Source organism: Apiospora phragmitis, assembly GCF_038363925.1.
Source record: "Apiospora phragmitis strain CBS 135458 chromosome Unknown utg000011l:1.0-3236445.0:1.0-3240683.0, whole genome shotgun sequence".
Lineage (NCBI taxonomy): Eukaryota > Fungi > Ascomycota > Sordariomycetes > Amphisphaeriales > Apiosporaceae > Apiospora > Apiospora phragmitis.
In genome coordinates this window covers 1,413,958-1,439,325 of record NW_027117411.1, presented here as the reverse complement: position 1 = coordinate 1,439,325, position 25,368 = coordinate 1,413,958, and the positions used below count along the sequence as shown (strand labels likewise).

Sequence of the window (25,368 nt, the reverse complement as noted above, 5' to 3'; positions counted from 1 at the left end):
AATACGTTTAAAACCGTATCGTACGGTATTAAAATAACTTTTTAACGTTTATTTTAATTAGTTTTAATTAAATCGTAAAACTTATAACGTATATTATATACCGAGTTACTCTTTTAAAAAATAAAAACGCGACACTTCGAAAAATAAATAAAATACTTAGCCGGCGCCGCCGTATAAAAAAGAAACGGCTATAAGATAGAAAATCATTTTATATATAAATTAAAAAAAAAACTTACAGTTTTAAAAAGACGTTAATAAATAGTTATAAAACGAATTACGTCGAAAGAGTAATTATATAAAAACGTTTAAAACACGTTTATAACGCTATGGAATTTACGGAGAGCCCGAGTATAATACGCGTACTTATTAAAATAATATAAAAGTATTTAAAAATAAGGATTCCGATTAATTTTAATACATTAAATACGTTATAATAAAATTAACTTATATTTTATTAAAAGGGGTATAAAAGAATAAGACATTCGCTTATGTGAGACATTCGCTTATAGGATACGTTATCGTTTTAAAATTAAACATGAGCAAGTTAAAAATATTCGTACTAAAACGATTTTCTCATTATAAGTCCGTCTTGCCACAGACTTTAAAACCCCCCCTGACACCCTAAGGCAGTATTATATCTAAGAACTCTTAGCTAATTATATTGCCAAGATAGCATATGCCTGCCGTTAGTAATCTCTTAAGAAGCCTACGGTCTGCAGCGGCCAGGCACCTATTCTTAGAAGTAATGGACCATCCAATGTCACGGCCAGATCGCCCTCTGCTGAGGCTAAACAACTTTACCAGCACGACCGTATAGAGACGGATATAGTCGTATTTTGGAGTTGAATGGCACATCATTTCTCAAAATAGAGATTGGGTTTCTTCACCTTATCTAGTCTTGATAGACTGCATCGGCCATTGAACACGTCTCGTGGTCATTGTTACTCATGACAACACAGTCTGCCCAGTGCGTGAAGTATCAATCAGCAGACTACATCGATCTTGTCGTCGGATAACCATACGGGCTCCCTTTGACCATCCTGATTGTGGTGGAAACCCAATTCAACGTATACTGGGATACAGGTTTTGGCCACTCTGACGATCAACATGAAATACTGATATATGACCCGCAGCTCAGAAGGCCATATCAATAAGTCATGCGAGCTGCCGTTTGCATGCGCAGACATGACGCGTAACATACGCCTCCTGTCGACGAGAACCTCTTGGTGAGTACTTGTTGGTAGAGACCTTCCGAACTACTCGCAAGAACATGTATTCTGCCGATGCGGATCCAGCTGTCGGGCTATAGGTGCTTTGTCACGAGGGCATGCGCCGTCCCGTAGGCATCATCCCGTGAAGCAAATGGCGAAGTTGACCAAGCCCGCACACACCGATACCTGTCGTTGCAACACAAGACTGGCATCGCTTGACCACGTAGATATCCGTGTCTCGCCTGGATAACACCTTTTGACTTGTGCAACCCTCTTTGCATCCAGCTTCCTGACTCGGGAGAAAAGAGAAACATGATGCTTAAATCGTGGTTGTTATTTTTTCACGTGCGGCGGTGACACGGGATTAGTCCTCGGCTCTTCCGTTGCCCCGAGGAAACTAGGCGCTGTTGTACTGCGAGCCTAAGGAAGTTGATCAAGGAAGTTGATCGGCAAACAGTAACACCATGAATAAAGATATGTCGTGATGCTTCACGCACTTCGGCATCGCTCAAGGTGCTGTCTCACTTTGTATCCATCAGGTCGTAGTCAGAAGACTGGCACTAGCTGCCAGATCAAGAAGCTGAGTTGAGACCTTTTCTTTTGGGGAACCTCCATTAGGCTGCTAGTGATATGCAGGTTGAATGTGAGTCACTGTTCCAGGACGGTAGCCAATAGGAACTTGCTCTTTCTTCGCACGTAACCCAAAACAGACCTCCAGCTGTGGCTTGCAGCATATACGTAGGCTCTTGTTTTGACGTTGCTCAACATCGAATACTTGACAGCCTGGACTATAATGATCCCTGGATATTCAAAAGCCGTCATACACTCCAGCCACGGCTACACAATGATGAGGGGGTAGGGTGTGGAACTGCCGACACTGTGATCGTCACCAATAGTGGGATTTTCTAAGCTGAAAACTGTTATTGCCGGTGAGCTATAATCAAACGAGATGAGCGAGTCTGCATGTGAGCATTGCTTACCGCTCATCACGGAATCAGAAGCGAGTAATAGAATGCGCGATGCCCTCCTTGGGGCTTCCTAGCCTCGAAGCTCCGTGATCACTTGCGCAGTTGAAGTTGTAGCCAAAATTGTTGTCGGAAGGTCATGCCTAAGGGCGCTTGTGTGCATTGCGTAAGCGCGAATATCCACGTGGCTCCGTCAGCATGCATATCAGGTATTCTCTTCTTAGGGACTGACCCTATAAGTCTGTCAGTATGTGCGATGTACGAATCGTAGCCAATCACGTATTGTCCTAGTGTGGCGGGAACATCTGGGGTGGTTAGTTCGCGCTTTTTTGTCCGAGTCAAGATTCCTAGTCTCCGCCAGGTCGAAGGATTTACGGTTGGTGGATCGTTGCACCGCAGTTGGTAGTCCTCCAGCCAACACCCCAGACACTGACACCCTTCAACACAACAGCAGAAGAATGTCCGATGACACAATTTCCCAAATTCGGAAGCTGGGGAGCTGCGACTGGAGGATGCTCAGATGGATGGGTGTTTTCGTCGACCAGAGTGTCAGCTGTTACTCCTCGGGATGTCCCTTCGGCGAATCGGTGCTGGTTCGGGTCGTCTCATGGTGAGTTCTCGGGGCCAATTAGAAAGATGTCCATTGGATTTAACAGTGACCTGAAGAAGTCGAGTCCAGATGGCAGAGGGCTCCCCTCAGGTAGTAACGATGATGGGTCTGGGTTCGGCAATGAAACGTGGGACAGGTAGGGGTAGATAGGAGATTTCAGGTACGGCAATGAGGTACCTGTAGCGCCGCACCTAACATCAACTGTATCAATACATATGTACAGCCACCTCTCGCTTGGCTGAGAATGAGGTCAGTAACCAAGCCCAGTGATGAAGGTGGTGCAAGCTGAGGAAAGCTCTTTTTAGCAGGGACAGCGGTGAGCGGAACATTAAAACTGTAAGTGATTTGCACAAAATGTTTTGCTCTCCGGGATTTTTTTGTCTTGCCTCTTTCCAAATCACCGCTTGATCTCCTCCAGGATTAGATTGATCGGAGACGGAAGCGAGTGGGGCAAGGGGGTTAACGGAGTCCATGCCAAGCCCAGCCAAGATGCTGATACAGTAGTACCTGTTTATTAGTGCAGACCAGCGAGTGACACAGCGGTTCTGCCAGTGGCTAAGGTAGCAGTGCAACGGGCGCCGGCCACCGGCACGCAGGATCTTTTCTAGCGCGCGCATGAAGGCTCAAATTTAACCTGAAACAGCTGGAGTACCCAACCTCGGAGCGTCCAACACCACTTCAGGCGGCTCGATACAAGATATGTACATTTGATACATCTTTCCAGCAACGAAGTCTTTTTTTTCGCGTGCAACCAACAACACACCGTGCATGTCCCCAGTCTATTGCCAGCTAAGGTAACCTAATAGGTTAAGTTGGCACGCTTCGCTCTCAGATGAGCTGGCAAGCATAACGCTTCCCACATCCAATCAACCCTGGTCCGTGACGATCTGCCCAGCCCTGGTTCAGAAATGGAAACATTCCAAGAGCCAGCATGGATCGGGTCCTCGCCTGTCACAATGGCCTTCCCTACACCCCTTTCCTGCCAAGGGAGGGCCACACTTCACGGGGCCTTTTAATGAGCTCAGGCGAATCAGGCTTATGGAGTTTTAAACATGTCTGGATGCATCAAGGCGCAGTCACCCTGCTCCATATATCGCATCTATGATCTCTTTCCGGATCTTCTGTACTTAATCCTCGGAATGCCGCCAGCCGCATACCGCTGCTTGTCATCGACTTCGACTGAGTAATGAATCTATGAGTCTCTCTAAGCCGTGACCCGACCCTCATAGATGTCCGTTTAAAGTCCCGGCTGGATCGCCCTATATAACACGCCCCTTTTCTCTTTCGATATTGTTTTGTTTCTTATCGCCTGTCTCTACTACTGCTATATCGATCATTTCATTATGGTGTCCAGCTCATATGTAATCGGCCTTGTGTCCAAGGGGCTCGTCGGCGGACTGACATCGAGGGCGCTCATGGTTATGTCCGAACAGGCCGACCACCTTGCCGACCAACAAATGTATACAAATAATACGATCACCGGCCTGAATGCCCTCCAGGGATGGTACGACCAAAAGACCGGCTTGTGGGATAGCACCGGCTGGTGGAACAGTGCCAACTGCCTCACTGTCCTGGCCGACTTTGCTGCTCTCAACCCGATGCTAAAGACTAGCATTAATATCCCCGCCGTCATCCAGAACACATACGAACAAGCACGTAAGTCACCCTCCACATCTCTTCAACGGAAGGTATATGCTGTCCGCCCCGACGGCATGCTGTTTTCTGTTCAGCAAAAAGAACTTTCTCTAACTAGCTCTTTAGAAAAAACACAAATCAGTGCTATCAAAACCCTAGATGTTGGCCGTAAGGGCCTGGTAGTGTCACATTACTCTCGCATTCCCAAGATTTCCATTCCCAAAGGTTCCAAAGCCACCTCACGTTCGGTCATAAGCCGACGTGGCTTCGACGATTTCCTTAATGATTACTACGACGACGAGGGCTGGTGGGCGCTCGCCCTCATCCGCAGCCACGACCTTGGTGTGCAAGGCCTAGGCGACCAAACCTACATCCAAGCGGCCAACGACATCTTCGAAGACATGCGAAAGGGAGCCTCTCCGTGTGGAGGTATCTACTGGTCCAAGGTCACGAATTACACCAATGCCATCGCCAATGAGCTGTTCTTCCAAGTCGCCGCCTCTCTCGCCAACCGCATGCCCAACAAGCAGTACTACCTCGACGTTGCGGTGAAACAATGGGATTGGTTCAAGAAAAGCGGCCTGATCAACAAGGATATGCTGATCAACGATGGCTTGACCGACGACTGCAAGAACAACGGTGGGGCCACATGGAGTTACAACCAAGGCGTCGTCCTTGGCGGCCTCGCCGAACTCTACAGGGCCACCGGTGATGCCAGTCTCCTCTCGACAGCCGATGGCATCGCCCGGGCCGCCATGAGCAAGCTGTCTCGCAATGGCACACTGTATGAAGGCTGCGAGCCCAACTGCGGCTCCGACGGCGCGCAGTTCAAGGGCGTCTTCCTCCGCAACCTCATGTACCTGCACCAAGTCGCCTCCACGCCGGCCTACCGCACCTACATTCTCAATAACGCGAACACGATTTGGGCCAAGGACCGCAACGTCACCACCAACCAACTTGGAGTGACCTGGCTCGGCCCTTACACCACCAGCGACGCCGGCGCCCACAGCTCTGCACTTGATGCACTTGTGGCCGCCATGGCTGTGGTCTGAGCGCGATTCCGACTTGCGACATCCCAACCATGACCATTTCTTATTTTCATTTCACATACTGAATTCGGCGTTTTTGGGGCCAGGATAGAATCGGGAACTACACAATACACCGACTATCGATAAATCATTACCTTTAGGGTTAATGCTAATAGTGTAATGGCCACGGTTTATAGGAAGATACCCCATAGAGTTAAGGATAATGGACGTTCTTTTACCTCACTTTGCAATGCCGCTAGCCCCATCTTGAAATTGCACGTGTTCGTACAAGGCGGTAGACTTTCGGGTGTGTAGCAGCCTGATCTCCTTTACATGTGAGATGTGAAACATTGCGTAGAGGGCGCCATGTGATACAAAAGGTAAACTTCACGGTACGGTGATGGGATGGCGTAGGTAGTTTGTAGTTGATAATGGGATGCCAAGATCTTGCACACGCCCTCTCCGCATTCCGGACATCGGGCGAGCGCAGGCCGTATGTGGCCACCGAAGGAGCCCGGGAAATCTATCCGATGGCATATGCGCCATCGCTTTGACCGACCGTGTGGACTGCAGGAGTCTCGTCAACATCATAATTCAGGACGATTGTTTAAGAGAAGTCGATGCGCTGTTCTGCTTTTCCCCAAGATGGACCTCGGTCTATGGTATTAGTTTACGTCTATTGTATTAGATGCATACTTTGTCAGAATTCTAATTGCCTTCAAGCAGAAGCCGGCTATCAAAGCTGATGGGCTTCGGAATCTCACGACCCATGAGCTTCAAAAATACATGTACCTATCTATCCTGATCAATCAAAGATACCACGGACTTGACCAGATGCATTTTCTCATTATTACTGGATATGATAACAGGGACTACTATCGAGTCGAAGAGGATGGTATTGCTGCTGCATACATGAAAGTTATGTAGGGGATGACCGGTAGGAACATCCTCCTCCAGTCCCTACTTACCTAAATGCAGTGTCCACCCCCGCGCAGCAATGCCTTTAACATGGACTATTTGCTGCAAGTTGAGACCATTCGATGTCTGTTCTGGAAAGCGTCTAGGCAGGTCGATGTCATATTGATTGGTTGTGCATAGACCAAATTTCCCCAAGTCTATGCAAGCCAGCTCATATGCAGTATGCGTTGAGGCCCCAAAGGTGAGGCAACCTCTCAGAGTCTCAGTGCAGGTCGATGCAGCCAATTGGGAGGTTTGATTGGAGCGCAATGGGAAGTCGCGACCACTGGCAGAGGTCTTTGGGGGATTCCGGGTTCAATTTAGGGTTTGCGACATTCTTATTCGTGGTTGTCTTGCATTTGCATTTGCAGTTCGATTTTCCAAGTATGCAAAGCCGGTGCATCACATGACCCCGCGTCTTCGCTGCCAACATGGACCCCGAAAACTGAGGCTTTCTGGATTTGGCCCTAGCAACAAGGCTCGTCGACCATTCAACCGCCTCAACCTCAATTCATTGGACGGCTCAGCGCACTATGCCATCCAAATCTCTTTAGATCTCTGGGAAGAGCCGTTGCGACCCAATATCGGATGTCGCATTGGGCAGGATGGCACCTTGATACATAACGGCCAGCTTACTCGATACTGATAATACTCGCGCAACTGCTATCACGACACGTCAATCATCAGTGGAACAGAGAGCTTTACGCGTCGTGCCTGTGCAACAAGTAAACAACAAAAGCAAAGATCGTCGGAAGAAGTCCTCGCTACTGCTTTGAAACGCCAGCGAAGCATCATCAACCCAATGCCTCCTAGCCACTTTCTCCAGCAATCCAAAACCAAGATGCAGGCTTGGGTCACAAATGCTGGGCAGAATGCCCCTGCTGCCCCTACCGGGCCTCATGTACATGACCACCAAGGTAGCCCACACAAGAGGGCCGTCTATCAGACACAGAGCCAACCAGCTCCCATCACAACAGCGCAAAACAACTCACCTCCTCAGCAACCTCACTCGCAGTCGCGTATGCCCATTATCAATGCGAATGCGAATCGCCCTGGATCTGCCTTGGCTACACGCGTGTCTACCACGCGCCCAGTAGCCAACCACATAGGTCACGGCAGAGACGGCTCTGTTAGTTCGCAACGAAATAATGGCTTTGCATCGGAGCCTTTGAGGCAATCCCAGAGAGGCAAGCCTTTTTGGGATGGCTCCACGGTGGACGGTTCCGTCTTCAGCGATTCTGCTAGTAACAATGATTCGAGGATCAGCAATCGGCATCATGGGCCAGTGGTGGAATCGGGCCTCAAGCAGGGCGCGCCACGTCAACATCAAGTCAAGAGGGAAAGTGGCGAGCTGAGCAGACCACCATTTACCATCAACTCTCAAGGTTTCATCGACGTTGTCAACGATGCTCGCGCTCCAGGGCTACAGAGGAGCTCTTCTACGCCCGATGCCCGAGCCCGAGGCCAAGCTAAGGGATTGCCTCGGGATGATGACTCCTTAGTGGACGAGATACATTACCAAACAGCACCAGATATATCACCCCCGAACCCGTCTCTAAACCGCCACAGAGCGCGGCTGCCTTTGCGAGGCACGCAGCAGCTCGATTACTCTAACCGTACACCATATCCCAACGGACACAACCCCATGTCATCGCCACCACGTGAGGCCTATCAGACACCTGCAACGGGCTTGGAAGATGATGAAATGGAGGACGATAGCGAACTATTGAGGGACGATGAAGACCACGGACCCCATCGCTCGACTGTTTTTGTGGACGTTGAGACCCCTATTGTCAGTCATCGAGCAGAATCAGCAGGGGAAGAGACGGATCAACAAACTACGCCGAAGCCAGCTGTGAAGAGGTCACCCCAGGTTAACCGCCAACTCTTTAGCAAAGCAAGCAAGAGTAGCAGAGATCGGAACAGTCTCCATGAAAGCGCGATGCCTCGTGCGGCACCCGAAAAGCGGCACCCGAGCTCCAAAAAGCGGCACTTTGAGCCTGATTATGACGATGGGGCGCTTGCTGCAATGCAGTACGACAACCTTAGGAACGAGGATTTCGATTATGATCCAGCTCAAGCGGAGTCGCAGTCGACATTGCTACCACGTCAGGGTACATTGCCCGATAAACTGCAGCATTATCTTGGCAAAGATCAAGAAGCACAATCTGCGTTTTTTACCTCGATGCCCGTCGGGGAGTGGGATGACGCTGGTGACTGGTTTCTGGAGAAGTTTGGTGGAGTCATGAATCGCCTCAAAGAAGCCCGGCAAGCGAAGAGGCAGATGGTGGAGGATTTCGAGCACGAAGTCGCCGAGCGGGAAGACGCAGTAAGATACAAGATCGGTGGTATTGACAGGACTCTTGTGGAACTGAAGAGCGAAGGCGCTAAGATGATGAGCCGGACGGACTTCGAATGAGGCGAATCGGGTGACCTCGTCGGGTCCAATGTTCACTGACAAGGTTGTCGCAGGCTGTTGCAACCACTGTCAAGATCACACACGCTTACAGTATTTCGTGCTTGGGCTAATAGGCGCTCTAATGACTACTACGACGCATGGTCTGGAGTTCTGGTATTTGCTTGTTTGTTTGTACTTGAAGCTGCCATGTACACAGAAGATGGGCCAGCTACAGTAGCTACGATGGATATGATGAACTTTTTCAGCGATTAGATTATGAACGTCTCCTTCACTCTCCTGTCTTTAGATACCACTAATCTCAGGTGACACGAGAGTTTGTCCGCGAACACTCCCTCTCTCTCAACTTGGACGAGTATAGCTCATAGGCCGGATAATAAGCATCTACGAACCTGACGACTTGCTCGCGGGTCATGCCACTTCCTTTGTCTCGGATCAAATTGGCTTCTTGTTCGAGGCGCCAATCATAGACCCATTCCAAATTATCGGCGTCGATGTGGATGAAGGCGTCGAACATGGCCGTGATGGCCTCGTAAGGTTCCAAACGCCAGTTTACGAACTCGAGGTGCTGCAGGTCGTGCCGCTGCAGCGTGCGGCTCGGGCCCATCCACTTAGCGGTGATCTCCATGGGGTTCAGCGGCCGGAAGCCGACGCACCAGCCCTCGAGGATGACGACCTCGACCTTGCGCTGGCCCGGCCCGTTGACGCTGACCCATTGCGACTCGGGTACCCGATCGCCCTCGCCGGCGTAGGCCGACTTGTCGTATTGAGGGACCCTGGCCGGTTGTCCCTGGGACACGGCCTCGAGGAAGGCGGAGGCTAGTTTCATGTCATGCGTCCCTGTTCATACGACGCAAAGGGGGTTAGGAAATGAAACTTCATCGAATCCATGAGTGCATTGGGGAAGATGTATACATGGGCTTGGATTCTGGGTAAAGGGCTAAACCCGATCAAAGTGTGGATTTAATATGCATTGCCTTTTTTTCTGTAGGGAACGGGTAGAGATGATCAAGGCAGGGAGAAAGGGGTAACTATTACCAGGTTCGCCCCGACACGCAAGTAACTTGTTGTTAGGCTGAGCCGCGGCCAGCGCTTTCTGCTCGTCGTGCGTCAGATAGAAGTCATCTATGCTGACGACGAGCGTCTCAAGCCCGTACTCGGACTGTAGAGTCTTGGCGAGTGCACCGACGAGTATTGTCTTGCCTACGCCTTGCACGCCGTTCAGGCCGACGACGAAGGCTCGCCGGTTCACCGAGTCAAAGCCCAGGTGCTGCTTTATATTCAACTGCTGGATCTTCTGCTGCTCTTTGAGGCGCTCTAGGATGAAGGGGATGCAGATGGGCGACTTGTCGTCGACGATCTCGGGTCCGGAGGCCATGGATGGTTCTCGTTACGGGCGGGTTATGCCGAATGGCATGTGCTTATTTATGTGTGAAAAGTACTTGGGGCAGGCGTACCAGAGCGCGTAATAGTGGTGTTGATCCCGTATTGGTCATCTGGAATGAGGCTCACTCACTCACACGATCGCAGCTACAGCCGACTCTTGTTGGTAGCCACGGAATTCATGATGCCCGGCTATGTAATAGTGGGGGAACTGCGGGGGTGGAAGTATGTCATTGCTGGTCTTACAGACTACAGGCAGCGGGAGTTTGCTGCGTGCATGGCTGGTACCGAACAGCGGGAGAGGTACAGGTACAGGTTGCCCATCCATTTTTTCTCCTTCCTTTTTTCATTTAGAAACAACCAAAGTTGTATTCTCAACTCAAGCCCCGGATATTTCTACTACTACTTGCAGAGGACAGGAAGCAACGCACAATGAACCAGTGCTGATGATGGCGAGTCAAAATACATGTGATATGCAGACTAACAGACGAAAAGGAGGGCAAACGCTGACAGCTGGCGTTGATTGTGGGACAGAACAACGTAATTGTCGGTTTAGGTCAGAGCATATGGTCACGCTCGACTACTTGCTTACATGCTTACAGAGGGAGAGTCAAGGTTGAAGAAGGCCAGTGACAGTCTGGCATGTGAAGAATGGACGAGTCGAGACCAGCCAAGACGAATCGGGCGTAGTGGGACTCCCTCGGCATTAGCAGCTCTGGCGGTCTTTACCCAGGCAAGCCCAGGGTCAAGTGCCCGCCTAATAAAGCTGATTAGCGATTAGCCTCGGCCCCCGAGGTCCCAGACAGTTGCCAGTGCGATGCGGCAAGCTACCCCGGGTATATCTCAGCTCCATGCGTGGGAACGGCACTGAAGAGACATAATTTCCCCCAACCTTCTTTCGTCCTTCCATTCCCCATTCACCTTTCACCAGCGACCACTCTTCTCTTCTTTTCTTTCCATCCTCGATACCTTATTGTGAAGCAGCCAACTGTAAACCTTCTATTGTGTTGTCACTGTTCTTCCCTTCCCGACCTACATATACACCATGGCGGACCAATTGCGCTACGACGACCAGGTCGTCGTCGTCACGGGCGCAGGCGGAGGCCTGGGCAAGGCATACGCTACCTTCTTCGGCTCTAGAGGGGCCAAGGTTGTCGTCAACGATCTTGGTGGTTCTTTCAAGGGAGAGGGTAACTCAACCAAGGTAAGAAACCAAACCCCCACCGCCCAGCATTCAAACCAATCTATCCATTCTATGGGCGAATCCTACACTAGTCCAAATGAAGTATCCTAACATGACTTTCATTGCGACAGGCTGCCGATGTCGTTGTCGACGAGATTAAGAAGGCTGGCGGCCAGGCCGTCGCGAACTACGACAGCGTCGAGAACGGCGACAAGATCATCGAAACCGCGATCAAGAACTTCGGCCGCATCGACATCCTCATCAACAACGCCGGAATTCTCCGCGATGTCAGCTTCAAGAACATGTCGGATCAGGATTGGGACTTGATTATGAAGGTGCACGTCAAGGGTGCATACAAGTGCGCCCGTGCCGCGTGGCCTTACTTCCGCAAGCAGAAGTACGGTCGCGTGATCAACACGGCCTCGGCTGCGGGTCTGTTTGGCAGCTTCGGCCAGTGCAACTACTCGGCTGCCAAGCTGGCCCAGGTCGGCTTCACCGAGACGCTGGCCAAGGAGGGCGCCAAATACAACATTATTTGCAATGTCATTGCACCTATCGCTGCCAGCCGCATGACCCAAACAGTGATGCCCCCAGAGGTGCTCGAGAACCTGAAACCCGACTGGGTCGTCCCACTCGTTGCTGTTCTGGTCCACAAAAACAACACCGACGAGAACGGTAGCATCTTCGAGGTCGGCGGCGGTCACATCGCCAAGTTCCGCTGGGAGCGGTCCAGCGGTCTTCTGCTCAAGGCCGATGACAGCTACACCCCCGGGGCTATCCTGAAGAAGTGGGACAAGGTCACAGACTTCTCGGATCCTCAATATCCATCGGGACCGAATGACTTCATGTCTCTTCTGGAAGAATCGATGAAAATGGGACCCAGCGACAAGGGCGAGCCCCTTGACTTCAAGGGCCGTGTAGCTCTGGTGACGGGTGGCGGTGCCGGTATTGGCCGAGCCTACAGTCTTGCTTTGGCCAAGGCGGGCGCATCGGTAGTCGTTAACGATCTGATGAACCCCGACACTGTTGTAGAGGAGATCAAGAAGATGGGCGGCAAGGCCGCTGGTGTCAAGGCCTCTGCTGAGGAAGGCGAAAAGGTTGTCAAGGGTGCCATAGACGCCTTTGGCCGCATCGACATCATCATCAACAATGCCGGCATCTTGCGAGACAAGGCTTTCACCAACATGGACGACTCGCTGTGGGATCCCGTCTTCAACGTGCATCTGCGCGGTACCTACAAGGTCACCAAGGCAGCATGGCCCATCATGCTGAAGCAGAAGTACGGTCGCATTGTGAACACCACCTCTACCAGTGGTATTTACGGAAACTTTGGACAGGCCAACTATGCTGCAGCCGTAAGTTGATTTACACGTGGTCAATATATCAAGACACTGACAAGATCCTAGAAATGCGGCATCTTAGGTTTCTCGAGAGCTCTCGCTCTGGAGGGTTACAAGTACAACATCTATACGAACACGATTGCTCCCAACGCTGGTACTGCGATGACTGCCACCATTCTGCCCGAGGAGCTTGTCCAGGCATTCAAGCCCGACTACATAGCTCCTCTCGTACTGGCCCTTTGCAGCGACAAGGTGCCAAAGAACCCGACAGGTGGGCTGTACGAAGTCGGTAGTGGCTGGTGCGGCCAGACCCGATGGCAGCGATCTGGCGGTGCTGCTTTCCCCGTCGATGTGCCTCTCACCCCCGAAGCTGTGCGCCAGCAGTGGGACAAGATCGTCACCTTTGATGAGCGGGCAGACCACCCGGAGAAGGCAGCGGATGCTGTAGGCAAGGTTATGGCGAATATGGAGAACAGGAGCGGAGCTGCTAAGGTATGAGGACACTATCTCGTCTATGTTCGAATTTGTATATTATATACATACCTACTAGTACTAGTCATGAAGCAATGTTAACGATTATTGTATTTTATAGAAGCAAAAGAAGCCCAGCCCAGCCCCACTTCCCGAGAGCGAGGGCAAGAAGTACCTACGCCATCGCCTCAGCCCAAAACGCCAAGTCGCCCGAGACCGAGTTCAGTTACTCGGAACGTGATTGCATGCTGTACAATTTGGGCGTCGGCGCCAAGCGGACCGAGATCCCCTACGTCTTCGAGGGACACGAAGACTTCCAGGTCCTGCCCACGTACGGCGTCATCCCCGCGTTCGACGTGAACACGCCCTACTCGATGGACCAGGTGGTGCCCAACTTCAACCCCATGATGCTGCTGCACGGCGAGCAGTACCTGGAGATCAAGAAGTACCCGATCCCGACGGCCGCGCGGACCAAGAGCTACGCTAAGCTGATCGAGGTCGTGGACAAGGGCTCGGCGGCCATTCTCAAGGGCGGCGTCCTGACCAAGAACGCCGAGACGGGCGAGGACCTGTTCTACAACGAGTCCACCGTCTTCCTCCGCGGCTGCGGCGGCTTCGGCGGGCAGCGCAAGCCCCAGGACCGCGGCGCTTCGACGGCGGCCAACAGCCCGCCCAAGCGTATGCCGGATGTTGTGGTCGAGTCGACTACGACGGAGGAGCAGGCTGCTGTGTACCGACTGAGTGGCGATTACAAGTAAGTATTACACTCCCCTCCCCTTTAAAAAGAAGAGGAAAAAATGAGCAACGAGAAACCGACTACAAAAAACCAGCCCGCTGCACGTCGACCCCGACTTCGCCAAGATGGGCGGCTTCAAGCGCCCCATCCTGCACGGCCTCTGCTTCATGGGCATCGCCGGCAAGGCCGTCTACGAGAAGTTCGGCCCCTTCAAGAACATCAAGGTCCGCTTTGCCGGCACCGTCCTGCCCGGCGAGACCCTCGTTACCGAGATGTGGAAGGACGGCAACAAGGTTATCTTCCAGGCCAAGGTCAAGGAGACGGGCAAGATGGCCATCTCGGGCGCCGCGGCTGAGCTGGTCGATGGATCGTCGTCGTCGTCTTCTAAGATTTGATCAATGTGGATGATGCGATGTTTGGGATTAAAAGGGGAAGCCCGGGGAGAGAAAGAAGGGGTTGTAGATGACGAGTGTGTGTGATATTGTATGATTATCCTAGGTTGACAACTTTTCGATGGAGTAGGCGCAATGAGATTGAGATATCTAAAAGGATCAAACTATTTGTTCTCTTATTCAACATGTGCGACTGAACCAAGGGAAGGATTATTCGCCCACTTCGAGTGTGTGTTCAGGCTTCTTCCTATTGATGAAAACTAAATTGCTCTAGCAAGCTCTGGGGGTATGATATGATACCGATGCGGTCCACCCGTACCTTCTTCAATTCTCCGAAGCGCGTATAGCTTCTTCCTTCTGTTCCTCTTCTTCTCGTAAAGATTATATATGATGAACTAGAGCCGCGTAGCCCCCCATTGGTATCTCGTTCCGCGCCATGCCAGCGTCTCTCTCTTCTAATTTGTAACCTATGTCCTGTGGTGCCGTGTCTGCAGCCCATGTGCCTGCCCCCCTTCCAGTTATCCCCGATTCCCCCCCTCCTTAGCCCCTGATACGTTCGTTATAGATGTAGTGGGCAGTGATCTACGTATGCAAACCAAAAAAGTTCAACAAAAAAAACCGAATAATGATATCCCTCGCCATTTGGTTTGGCGTGTGCTCCCTGAAACTCCATGCATGCTTGGCTTGTCTCTCCCTTGCTGTGTGTAATATTTTGACTCTCCCAATTCCTCTCCTTCGTTCGGCGTCAGCCTGTATGCGACCAATCTAGCTTCATGAGCTCCTAGACCACGAGCAGCGTCTCCACGAAGAAATCAAAGACGTCGTTCACGCTCGGGAGGCGGCCTGTCGTCAGCACCTTCTGCATCGCCTTGCCGGCGCCGCCGCTGGCGACGCCCGTGTCGAGGTACGCCCGCTCCGCCGCCGAGATGTCGCGGTTCTCGTCCCGCCACTTGCGCTCCGTGTCCTCCCGGGCCTGGCGCAGGATGGCCTCCTGGTCTTCCGCCTCCCAGAGGTTGCACTTGCGACACTCGAGGCACTTGCGGCCGTCGCCTTCGGGCCGGAAGTGCTGGCAGAAGTGGCTGTAGCCCTGGTTCGACGCGCCGATGTCGGCGCGGCAGACGTAGCACATCTTGTAGCCGCAGGGGCAGGTCAGCTTGTTGCAGCCGGCCGACTTGACGAACGACGTGTAGCACCGAGGGCACACGCGCTTGACGGCCAACGACATGGCCTGTTCCACCGCCGTGCGCAGCGCCACCAGCTCTGACTCGTGGCATACGTGAATATCGACCCAGCCTTTCGAGCACGACATGCACGATGCTTTCACACACTCCGGGTTACGGCATACAAATCTGAGTCCGTGACGGCGTCGCTGGTGGCGGGTGACGGCAGCACGGAAATGCGAAACTGCGTAATTCCTAGCCACGCCGATGCTGGAGAGAAAGAACACCGCCACTGTCAGGATGACGATGAGCGGGACGGACACGGGGAAGATGCAGAGTGTTATGAATAGGAGGAAGATCAGGTTGGGCAGATTTCTTGCGCGAAGCCTCATCCGCTTTCGTGCAGACTGCGGCAGATACAAATCATCGACTTCGGCATAGTTGCAGAACGGACACCTGATGAGCGGGAGGTTGCTCGACAGAAGATCGTGATCCGCGAGCCGCTGATCAAACTTGCGCAGCACCTCGGCTCCGGTTTTCTCTTGAAGCATGGCACGATGGATGTGCTCTGCCGAAATACAGCCCTTGCACTCCTGGGATGCCACTGCAGGGCAGTGTAAAGTGCCAGTATCTTTGTTGATGCTCCTATGCCAACCCTGTCCAAAGATGGCCTCGGTAATGGAGTGCTGGACACAGCGGAAGCAGATCATGTGTCCCTCACTCGTATTGCATGTTGTGAACTCCTCAAACGTAGCTTCTGTGAAGCAACAGGCGCATTCATACGTAGCTTCGGCGGCCTCGGCCTCCTCGGTGTGTAGGGTCATCGCGAGAGTGCGGTCGCTCTCTTCTCTGGTGGTCGCTTCGCGTTGTTTCAGTGGTACGATGAGCTCGTGGAATAGTTCCTTGTCCAGCGCAGCGTTGCCCGTTGACTTGATCGTCGGGACTATGTATCCTTGGCCTGATGACTTCCACACGACCAAGGGGTGGTTCTGTGCTTCGCCAGTGGTTACCGGTTTCCGCCGAAACAGCATAGACGATATTGTGAACTTCCACGACTTGGAAGACAGGTTCACCAGCGTCGGCCGGGCGTCCAGGTATGAATAGTTGGACTCGGAGAGCACTGCGTCGATGGCAGATTTCGACAGGCCTTTGAACTCCTGCCAAGCCAGCGTTCTGACAGCGTTTCGGTAATCGGAGCCTCTAAAAGCCTCGGCCGGTGGCACCGGGGGCTCGTCTATTGCTGCCTCGCCCTCTTTCTGGCCACCTCGCAGTCTGCGTCGTCCTTTGACCCATGCAGCGGGGTTCTTGAGCATAGCATCCGCAATGACTTCCAACCTTGACTCTTCCGAGAAGCTCGCTAGCATCTCGCGGAAGACCTCTACCTGGACATCGGGGAAGATGGTGGCCAGGATCTCCAGGCATGTGTTCAAGCCCAGGAGTTCCTTGGGCAATGGCGGTGGGGGTTCGAGCTGCGACTCATCGTACAGATAATCGGCCAGAGACGGATCGGGGCTGCGGGAACGGACGGGGGTGGTCTCGGGCGACGTCTTCGAAGACTTGGACTTGTGTGAGCTGCTGCGGCTCCCTGAAGGGTTCAGGAAAGTAGGAAGGAACATAGGGGGCGATGATCGGCGAAACATTTGGTCATGACCGTTCTCTTATGGACCAACAGTCGGGGGTGAGCGGGTTGTTCCCGACTATATTTGTCGCGTAAACTGCTCGTAGGCCGGGACGTCAAAGTGGTGGCAACTAGCACCAGAGGCATCGTCTGTCCCAAGGTGGGTGCTTATCGCATCATGCGCCGGTCGAGCCTCGCCAGATGGTAACCAAGTAAGCAAAGCAACGGCTGAGCAAGGTCTCGTGGGTTGTTTGTGGAGCTTTTGGTCTCGGTCGTGGGTTCTGGTGTTCCGTGGGGGAAAGGCTAGGTGAAGCTTGAGCGTAGTAGGTCCCTCATTAAGTGCTTGATTGGAAGGTTCGCCAGGTTGAGTTGTACATGCAGGACAGCTGTGTGTGTGTGGCAGGCTTGGAGCTTGCTGGCCAGAGTTCAGCACACGAGCTGATTGAGCTACATCCAAGTCTAACAGACTTTGGGTTGGGCAGATACGTCGGTCCAGTGGTGCTTGAGGCGGCTACCGTAGAGTAATGATAAGTCGATTCAGCATGACGACTCAATTCATTTAAATAGGGGAAGCGGATGGGTGGCCGCGGGTCGCGTGTTTTGGCAATAAATGCATCCAGGGTCTCTTTTTGCTGGGGTACAGGGGGGGGGGGGATCGGTTACATCCAGCCAGCCCAGTCCAGTGCATTATTAACCATGGAATGCAGGGGATGATAGTGCCCCGCCACAGTTGCCCCTCATACATACATGCTCGAAGACTTAGGCAGCCTTCATGACAACAATAACAAAAGTCATGCGACAAAGAATACTCTACTGCCGACTTGAGCAGTATGTTATTTATTATCAGAAAGCTGTAACACGCATCAGCAGTATGGAATCGATGCATCAAAAGAAGATCAGAAGACAACGGGGTAGGATGTGCTGTTGGTAGGCTGTTGTTTCTATACTTGAGGTCCAGTGGCACATTTTAGGTGCATAGCAGCCAGTTCCTAAGTATAAAAGTCTTAATATATACATCAGTCGTAGATCAATCTTCCCTGGTAGCATATTATAGCCTTAAGCCAATGAACAAATGCGAAGTCAATTCATGCTGAGAACATGGCTACTTCAACGTACGCCAATCGCTTCTTCCCAAATAGCCTCCCCCCTCGATATACTCTCTCGTATAGACACAAGTGTATCCGCTAACCGCTGCACCCCCTCCCGTATCTCTTCCTCTTCATGCCAAGCCCAGCACAGCCGGAAACATCTCGCGATGCCTCCCGGGCCTTCTGCTCTGGCGATGCTTTCTTTATTCCCAGCCACAACAAACAGGTGCCCGAAGGCGATTCGTAGCCCCTGTTCCCGCAGTGCCACGGATGCGACTGTCCGCGCATGTGGGACATCATCCGGGAGCCGCAGGTAAACAAAGAAGCCACCGGCGAGAGCTGTAATAGGTTCCTCCTCAGGCATGCTAGACTCGACCTTCACACCGAGAGGAAGCAACATTTGCGCGATGCATCCCATCATGGCGTGATACCGCCTCCTGTACGTCGGGATCAAAACTGTCTGGATGTGCGCATCTAGTTCACCGCCCCGAATCATCTTGTCCACGAAGGTGGAAGACAAATGCGCAGGACCGCCGCCTGAGCTCGACGAGCCGCTAATACCATCAAATCAGCTCTATTGTGCTCCTCCAAACTGGCTCCTAGGGGGGTTGGTGCACAGGATACAAGTGTTAGATCGCAGGAGAAGAAACTCACACCTCGCCTAATTCAAAAGCCAATCTCGGCGCGCAGTCAGCCCAGCCAACTCTCACTCCCGGCCCAATGATCTTGGAAAATGATCCATTGCTAAGTGTGTTTCCCCAGTCCCCGTCGTATCCGTCCATCCCGCAGTCAATATCCACTAGTCTAGATGGAGGAGGAGGAAGAGGAGGTAAGGCCACCGTCGTGCCATCGTCTCCTGTCGGACTAGCTGGCCAACGCAGGTAGTCATACACATCGTCCGAAATAACCAGCGCATCGAACTCGCGTGCCATGCGAACGAGCTTTCGGCGCGTCCGCTCCGCCATGGTTTTCCCGCTGGGGTTCGCGAACGTCGGCACCACGTAGATGATGTACTTGAACACCTTGGGGTACGAAGGCCCCGCCTTCAGGACCGGCGCATCCGCGCGCCCACTCTCGGCGGCTGTCCGGACCGCCTCCGTCTCGGTTTCGTGCAAGCGCTGGCGCAGAAACTCGAGATCCAGCCCCCCGTGTTCCGGCCCGCCCTCGGGCACGCCCCGCAGCTTTCCGCGGAACCCGTTGTCCTCCATGATAGGGCAGGCCAGGAAGTACGTGGGCTCGGCCAAGAAGATGGCACGCGTGTAGAGCGGGTCCGCGAACTTCTGCAGGATGTTGGCCAGGTTCCCCGAGGCGCCGTTGCTGATGGCGATGCGATCCTTGGTTGTCGGGGCCCCAGCCGTCGACTGGGCGTAAAAGTTGCTCAGCCATGTCGCCAGACTCTCGCGCAGTGGTGCGTGTCCGATGCGTGGGCCGTAGAGTATTGCGGGGCCTGCTTCCGTCTCGGAAGTGAGCACCTGTTGAGCGCCGTTGAGTATAGCGGCTGATGCGCATAGCCGTGCGGAGGGCCAGCCTGTCTGCAGGTTTATGGGCTTCATGGTATTGCTGCTCATACTGTTTGCCTTTCGGAGAGTTGAAAAATGATGTATAAGTCGACTCAGTAGTCATCTAATTGGAGAAACCTGGCAAAGAAAAACAGTAACATGAGTCAAACCAGAATCTTCCAATAAGGAAATCAAGTCGCAGCCAGGTCCCTCAAAAGTGAGTATACCTTCAACCGGTAGAAGCTCCGATGCCAAGGCCGATTGTTATCGGACGCTAGGCGGAGAGTCCGGCTCCAGAGATACACTGGATAAATGCATGTGTCAGCTATGCTCATTGGGCGGACAGGCTCAATCTCAAATGGCTGCGGCATGGTAAAGATCAAATTGTAGGATTTAATATGTCCTGCGGGATTAGCTGCCATCTCGCATTTGCGTGACAGCCATGGAAACCCGGAAACCATGGCCAGACGGGGGAACTGTGTACCTAATGTACTTATCTACCAAAACCACAACTTGCCAGCGCATACGATCATTGTTTCTTATGTCTCGTCCATATTATCGAAGGAATAGGATATTTTATGCTTTGGCCTTGCCTTTGCCTTTCGATGAAGACGGACCTGCTTCATCATCATCATCTCCACCATGACCGCGTTTTCTGCTCTCCCGCTTGGCAGCAGCCTCCTTGTCAGCAGGGCGGCTGGCACGCTCACTCCAAGGTCTGCCTATGCCGGGATTTCTAATAAGCTCCTAGCTTATTTCCTCACACGTTTTGACTTTTTTCCCCTCTATTCTAATCCCATCGTTTAGTTAACACTTTGGAAATAGAATGGAGCATTCAAAGAATGGGGTTCAGAATAACCATTCTTAGGGCAGGTCGATCCAGATTAGCGAGCCATCCAGAAGTGTACGGGCGATTAATGTACGCTGGACAAGTAAGGGATGCTACGAAAGCAGCAACATCTTCTGTGGAATCCGGCATATCCTCGATACTTGCAGTTCGGATGACTCCTTCAGTTAGGAATCGCACACTCAGGAACTGCTAGCGGCGACTACCAAGTCTAGTGGAATGGCTTCATTCAGGCATTCCTTGACGCGCCTGCAGTTACGGATATGATGGGTGTTGAGGTTACAATGTGGACAGTACACATCGTTTGTGCATTTATCTTTAGGGGGTTTTCCGAAGCATCGCTGGCAGAACACAGTATCTTCGGCCTTGATCTCGGTATGGGCATTCCTGGCTTTGGCATAGTTGTGTTGGCGAAGGATGATGTCTTTGCCTGAATCGCCAGTCTTATAGTCCTTACGGGAAACAGTCTTGGAGCTGAGTACTGAGATATTGATGAATCGTGCTCTAGAGTATGCCACGTTGACACGTCGATGTTCTCCAGTGAAACCTAGCCTCGATGAACGGAAATGATCAATGATGACGATGTCAGCTTCATCGCCTTGGGCCCCGTCTACTGTTGTGACTTTGATGCCATCCTTCCAACAGACTTGTTTGGGCAGGCGAGCGAGCTCATTGATGATGACTTGAACTTGCTCGCTGTAAAAGGCGGCAATCAGGATAGTTGCACGCTTCCCATGTCCCAGCTTCCTGTCTAGCAGTCCTGGGGCATTCTGGTAATGCAATCTGAAGACGATTTCTGCAATGTATCGTGCATGCATGAAGTTAACGAAGCTACTGCCTGTCTCGGTCTCTTTGGAATCAATGAGATCGAAATTGAACACGCTTCCACGAAGGTCCTTATGCACCATCGAACGCACGATCTTAGTGCATCTCTCTCTCTTCCTTGAATGCCGAATCAGGTTGGGATTCGAGCATGGCTCCGAAATAAAACTTCTGGGAACAAAAATTAGAAACATTCCCACATGCGCGGTGATTGATCCGCAAGGTAACTGGCTGCACACCACCACGTTCCATCCTGGAGGCTAGAGGTAATGCCAGCTGCCTGCTAAAAACGCCTGTTAAGCACGTCTCGGAGGACTGATTGTGATCGGATCTCGAGGTTAACACCAAAGGTCCCAGCTGTTTGAGGTCACCAGCCATGATTCGGAAGGGTGCGTCTTTGAAGGCAGACAGCACAGCCCAGGTGTTGGGTTCACTCATGCGGTAAGCTTCGTCAATGAAGATACAGCAGACGAAGATAGCAAGACCCTTGCGGCGGGACAGCTTTGAGAGGGCCGCTGGGGTTCCGAGAATGACATCTGACTGGTTGATGATCATCAGCTCCAGCTTGCTGAGATTTTCCTTCAATGCCTTGGCGTCATCCTTCGTGTATGTAGTAGGATTACGCTTGTAATACCCTTCAGTGTCCTTTTATTCCGCCTGAATCATGTCAACAGTGCTGAGCTTGAAATGTTCAGCCAGTTCCGCCTCTGTTGTATCGTGAGCGAGCTTGTCCGGAGTAGACTTCTTGGACTTTGACTGGGACTTCGTCACGAGCTCCTTGAGGCGATTCTCATCTATGGTGGTAGACTGCATTGCATGGTCAATCCCAAGGTCAATGCCACAGCTGATTTGCCTGATCCGGGGCAGCCATTGCAAAGCAGAGTTCCGAACGGCATGTCCTTCTTCAGGTAGACCTGTTTCTGCTCGTCGGACAAATTGAGATAGGCTTCGAGCAAGCGATTGGATGCCTCCTTTGAAATGCGGGGTATTGAAGTTACTTATTCAATTATCTGATCATCTTCCTCGAGGGTTTCCGCTGACGGAGCACCTGCTGCGAAATCTTGTAGCTTCCGAGGTACTGGTTCAACGACATCCGCTTCGATGCCAGGAGCACCCTGAGTCGATACCTTATGTGCCTCAAGGGCAGACTCAACAGGGGCAGCTTTCCGGTGCCGTCTGTTTCCAGTGGAGGCGTAGGCGCAAGATTGAAAGTATTTTCCAGCAATGCGATCACGAATGTGTTCCGCTACGGGGAAGAAGTCTGCGGGATCACGTTCATCATCAGTCTCCGAAGCGTAAGCAACAACCCACATAATTGCCAAAGGATGTCTCCTTGCCGTGCTCACTTGTCGCTATCGCAATGCCACCAAGCTGAGCCACGACTGTATCGTCATGGCAAGTTCGCACGATCTTCAAGGGGAAGGCCTTGGTTGCAAGTGCCTTCTGCACTTGTTGATTTGTGTAGTGCTGACATTTCTCTGCAGGAAACAGAGGCCAATGTATATCTACCAGAGGTCGCTCGACAGGCGAATCCTTTGGCCAGTTCCGCTGTCGAGGGTTCAGTACATAGTACCAGTGTGATGCCCAATTTGCCAACCACGGGGGAACAGCAATACGGCGGCCAATGACTCGAGGAGCCTCGTTTGTTTGGAAAAGCTTGACAGCTTGGGCGGCATAATTCTCGAGCCTAGCTCTGTGATCGGCCGGGGACTCACGCTGGTTGTCCTTGAATGTAGGCATGAGGTGGGCAGCCCAAGCATCCAGGTAGCGCTCTCGGTCTTTGATCTGCTCAACCTTCTGTGCAGGTCTCATAATCTCCTGTATCTTTTCACGGAAATACGCCTTCTTCCCCTTCTGATCTTCACCATTATTTTTTGCCTCCTGCCAGAAGTTTGCAAGGGTTTTGGCTAGCCAGTGGATTTGCTCACTCGCGTTAGGCTTGGATTCAGGTGCGGTCTGTCTTGTAAGTCAAGCCCTGAGGCACTATCTCGAAGACTTCGTCCATGCGAGGAAGTGCGTTGACCCGTGTGGGTTTGGGAAGACCGATGAGACCTGCAACATCCCGGCCATCGATTTGGGCATAGGGGATACGGGTGTATATGCCCATTTGGTCACGGGTTTCGAGGAGTGCTGAGATGGCCTCGGACAAGATATGCTCATTGCGCGAACCATACGAGAATCGTGCTGTGAACTCACCGATGTTCTCGAAGTAGGTCACTGCGTTTTCTCGGACTTCTGCGCGCACTTCGGTGAGGTCCGCCAGCTGGTTGAGGTTGGTGAAGTACATCGTGGAAGGGACCTTGTTGAACATGCCGCCATAAGGATCATCTTCGGTGCGGAGACGAGATTCGCTGAAGGTTAACAATTCTCTAGCACATTGATCATCAAATCCAGGACAGAAGAAGGTGAATCTGGTCTTCTGTCTTTTGGAGAACATGTTACTCACAGCCTCGACGGCTTCTTCATGGCCACTGAGGCGCATGGTCTTCATCTTGGCCATGACCTCTGGGTCAATGGCGTGCTTCAACCCCTTGCCCTCGACAATGACGGACATCTGGTAAACTTGGACATCGTCCAAAACTATACCCTCGAGATCCTGCTTCGAGAGGTGGAGACCCAACTGAGCATACCATTTGGTGACATGAGGATTGCGTTCATCGGAGCCCGGGTTCTTGTTAGCGTGACCATAGAAATTATCGTCTATATCGGAATGCAAGACGGACAACGACGTAGTTGCAAATTGGTATTGTTTGCCCCTGCTGCTGATGAAGTTATGTGCAATAGTCAGCTGGCCATAGCCAAGGCGTGCACCGAAAAAGCGTATCACCGAGTGGTTTCCGACAGCATCTCGCGAATTTCCTATCGACGTGATGTATTCATCAAGGCTGACTGGGAATGGACTTTGCCAGCATGGACATTGAACTTCTCCTTACCAAATGGAGATGGTTGGACTTCTTGGCTTCCAGTTTGAACTGATTCTTGCGGTCCCCAGACGGAATCTTGCGATTGATTGACTTTATGGTTGCCGGTTTGCTCATGTACTTGCTGTCCCCAAGCGGAGTCTTGAGATTGTTCTTGGTGTTTCGGGACATCAGATCCGTTGTCGGATGCTTGATTTTTCGCAGGATGACTTGTGACTTGAACAACAATTCCGTTGCTGTGACGCCGCGGAATATTTCCGAGATCCATGATTAGAGAATAATGCAAGGTGGACTGTGAGTAGGTAGGTAAGTATGTATGGTTTGGTGGGAGGAACTTGGAGTGAGAAGGGCGGAGGTAAGTTGACTCTGAAATGCAGCTGCAACTCAGAGGGATTTGGGAAGGCAAATGCAAATTCTAAGGGTTTAGAAATGTAAATGCAATTCCCAAGTAAGAATGTCTTCTGAGTGAGAAGAAAAAAATCCAGAAGATTTCTTTGATGAAGATGGGTTGATTGTGTGTGGTTGGACTGGAGGAGGGAAAATGTGGTTGTTGATTTTGAAGGTAAGGCAACGACAAGCGAAATGAAAATTTTTGCTTAAGGCCTACCAATTCCAATGCTAAGAGAATGTGAGAATCGAGTGAGCTTCTGGGGGAGTAAACCCAGTAAGGTGAAAAGTTGCAAAAGAATGCACTTGTTTTGGATGAATGATGGCGGAACAGAACTCCAATGTCCTGCTACGCCGCTCCAAGATGAACGACAATCATATCTCAGTAATGCAGAACTGCCCAGATTGACCGCGTTCTTATTGGATTGTAGACCCGGAATGCTCGTCTCGCCAATGCTGTCCTTACATTGAGGAAAAGGTAAGTAGGTACAGACGCTCGGTCAGTCCGTAAGGCATCCTGTTCCTTGTGATAGTTATTTTGTATGCCGGGGGTGTCTTTCTTCAGTTCTCACGCTGTCCCCCCTGTGCAAGTGATCTTGTCGTAGTCCAACCAACCGAATATGCAGTAAGGCCGTTCTTTCTTGTCTCTCCCACGCTTCATGTTGGCGGGCTTGTAGCGGAAACCTCGAACCCTTCTTG

General features: G+C 51.8%; 7 protein-coding genes across 7 annotated transcripts; 3 read left to right on the top strand and 4 right to left on the bottom strand.

The window, feature by feature from the left end:
* Positions 1-4,129: 4,129 nt before the first annotated feature.
* Positions 4,130-5,473, top strand: PG994_013225 (glycoside hydrolase family 76 protein; the record flags this gene model as incomplete). Its single annotated transcript, XM_066864634.1, has 2 exons — positions 4,130-4,442; positions 4,548-5,473. 2 exons carry the CDS (start codon positions 4,130-4,132, stop codon positions 5,471-5,473), a joined length of 1,239 nt encoding a protein of 412 aa, XP_066709595.1.
* Positions 5,474-7,247: 1,774 nt separating this feature from the next.
* Positions 7,248-8,825, top strand: PG994_013224 (uncharacterized protein; the record flags this gene model as incomplete). Its single annotated transcript, XM_066864633.1, has 1 exon — positions 7,248-8,825. One exon carries the CDS (start codon positions 7,248-7,250, stop codon positions 8,823-8,825), a length of 1,578 nt encoding a protein of 525 aa, XP_066709594.1.
* Positions 8,826-9,073: 248 nt separating this feature from the next.
* On the bottom strand, positions 9,074-10,200 carry PG994_013223 (uncharacterized protein; the record flags this gene model as incomplete). The annotated part of the gene is made up of 3 exons (XM_066864632.1): positions 9,074-9,122; positions 9,215-9,641; positions 9,861-10,200. 3 exons carry the CDS (start codon positions 10,198-10,200, stop codon positions 9,074-9,076), a joined length of 816 nt encoding a protein of 271 aa, XP_066709593.1.
* A 1,050-nt stretch (positions 10,201-11,250) lies between these two features.
* PG994_013222 (uncharacterized protein) lies at positions 11,251-14,330 on the top strand (the record flags this gene model as incomplete). Its single annotated transcript, XM_066864631.1, has 5 exons — positions 11,251-11,409; positions 11,520-12,743; positions 12,795-13,220; positions 13,343-13,953; positions 14,030-14,330. 5 exons carry the CDS (start codon positions 11,251-11,253, stop codon positions 14,328-14,330), a joined length of 2,721 nt encoding a protein of 906 aa, XP_066709592.1.
* A 778-nt stretch (positions 14,331-15,108) lies between these two features.
* PG994_013221 (uncharacterized protein) lies at positions 15,109-17,103 on the bottom strand (the record flags this gene model as incomplete). Its single annotated transcript, XM_066864630.1, has 1 exon — positions 15,109-17,103. The coding sequence occupies one exon, from the start codon at positions 17,101-17,103 to the stop codon at positions 15,109-15,111; it is 1,995 nt and encodes a 664-aa protein (XP_066709591.1).
* A 1,109-nt stretch (positions 17,104-18,212) lies between these two features.
* PG994_013220 (pyridoxal phosphate-dependent transferase) lies at positions 18,213-19,761 on the bottom strand (the record flags this gene model as incomplete). The annotated part of the gene is made up of 2 exons (XM_066864629.1): positions 18,213-18,747; positions 18,848-19,761. The coding sequence occupies 2 exons, from the start codon at positions 19,759-19,761 to the stop codon at positions 18,213-18,215; spliced, it is 1,449 nt and encodes a 482-aa protein (XP_066709590.1).
* A 507-nt stretch (positions 19,762-20,268) lies between these two features.
* PG994_013219 (uncharacterized protein) lies at positions 20,269-24,550 on the bottom strand (the record flags this gene model as incomplete). Its single annotated transcript, XM_066864628.1, has 8 exons — positions 20,269-20,414; positions 20,823-21,435; positions 21,707-21,961; positions 22,034-22,332; positions 22,410-22,622; positions 22,669-23,317; positions 23,358-24,220; positions 24,295-24,550. The coding sequence occupies 8 exons, from the start codon at positions 24,548-24,550 to the stop codon at positions 20,269-20,271; spliced, it is 3,294 nt and encodes a 1,097-aa protein (XP_066709589.1).
* Positions 24,551-25,368: the final 818 nt, after the last annotated feature.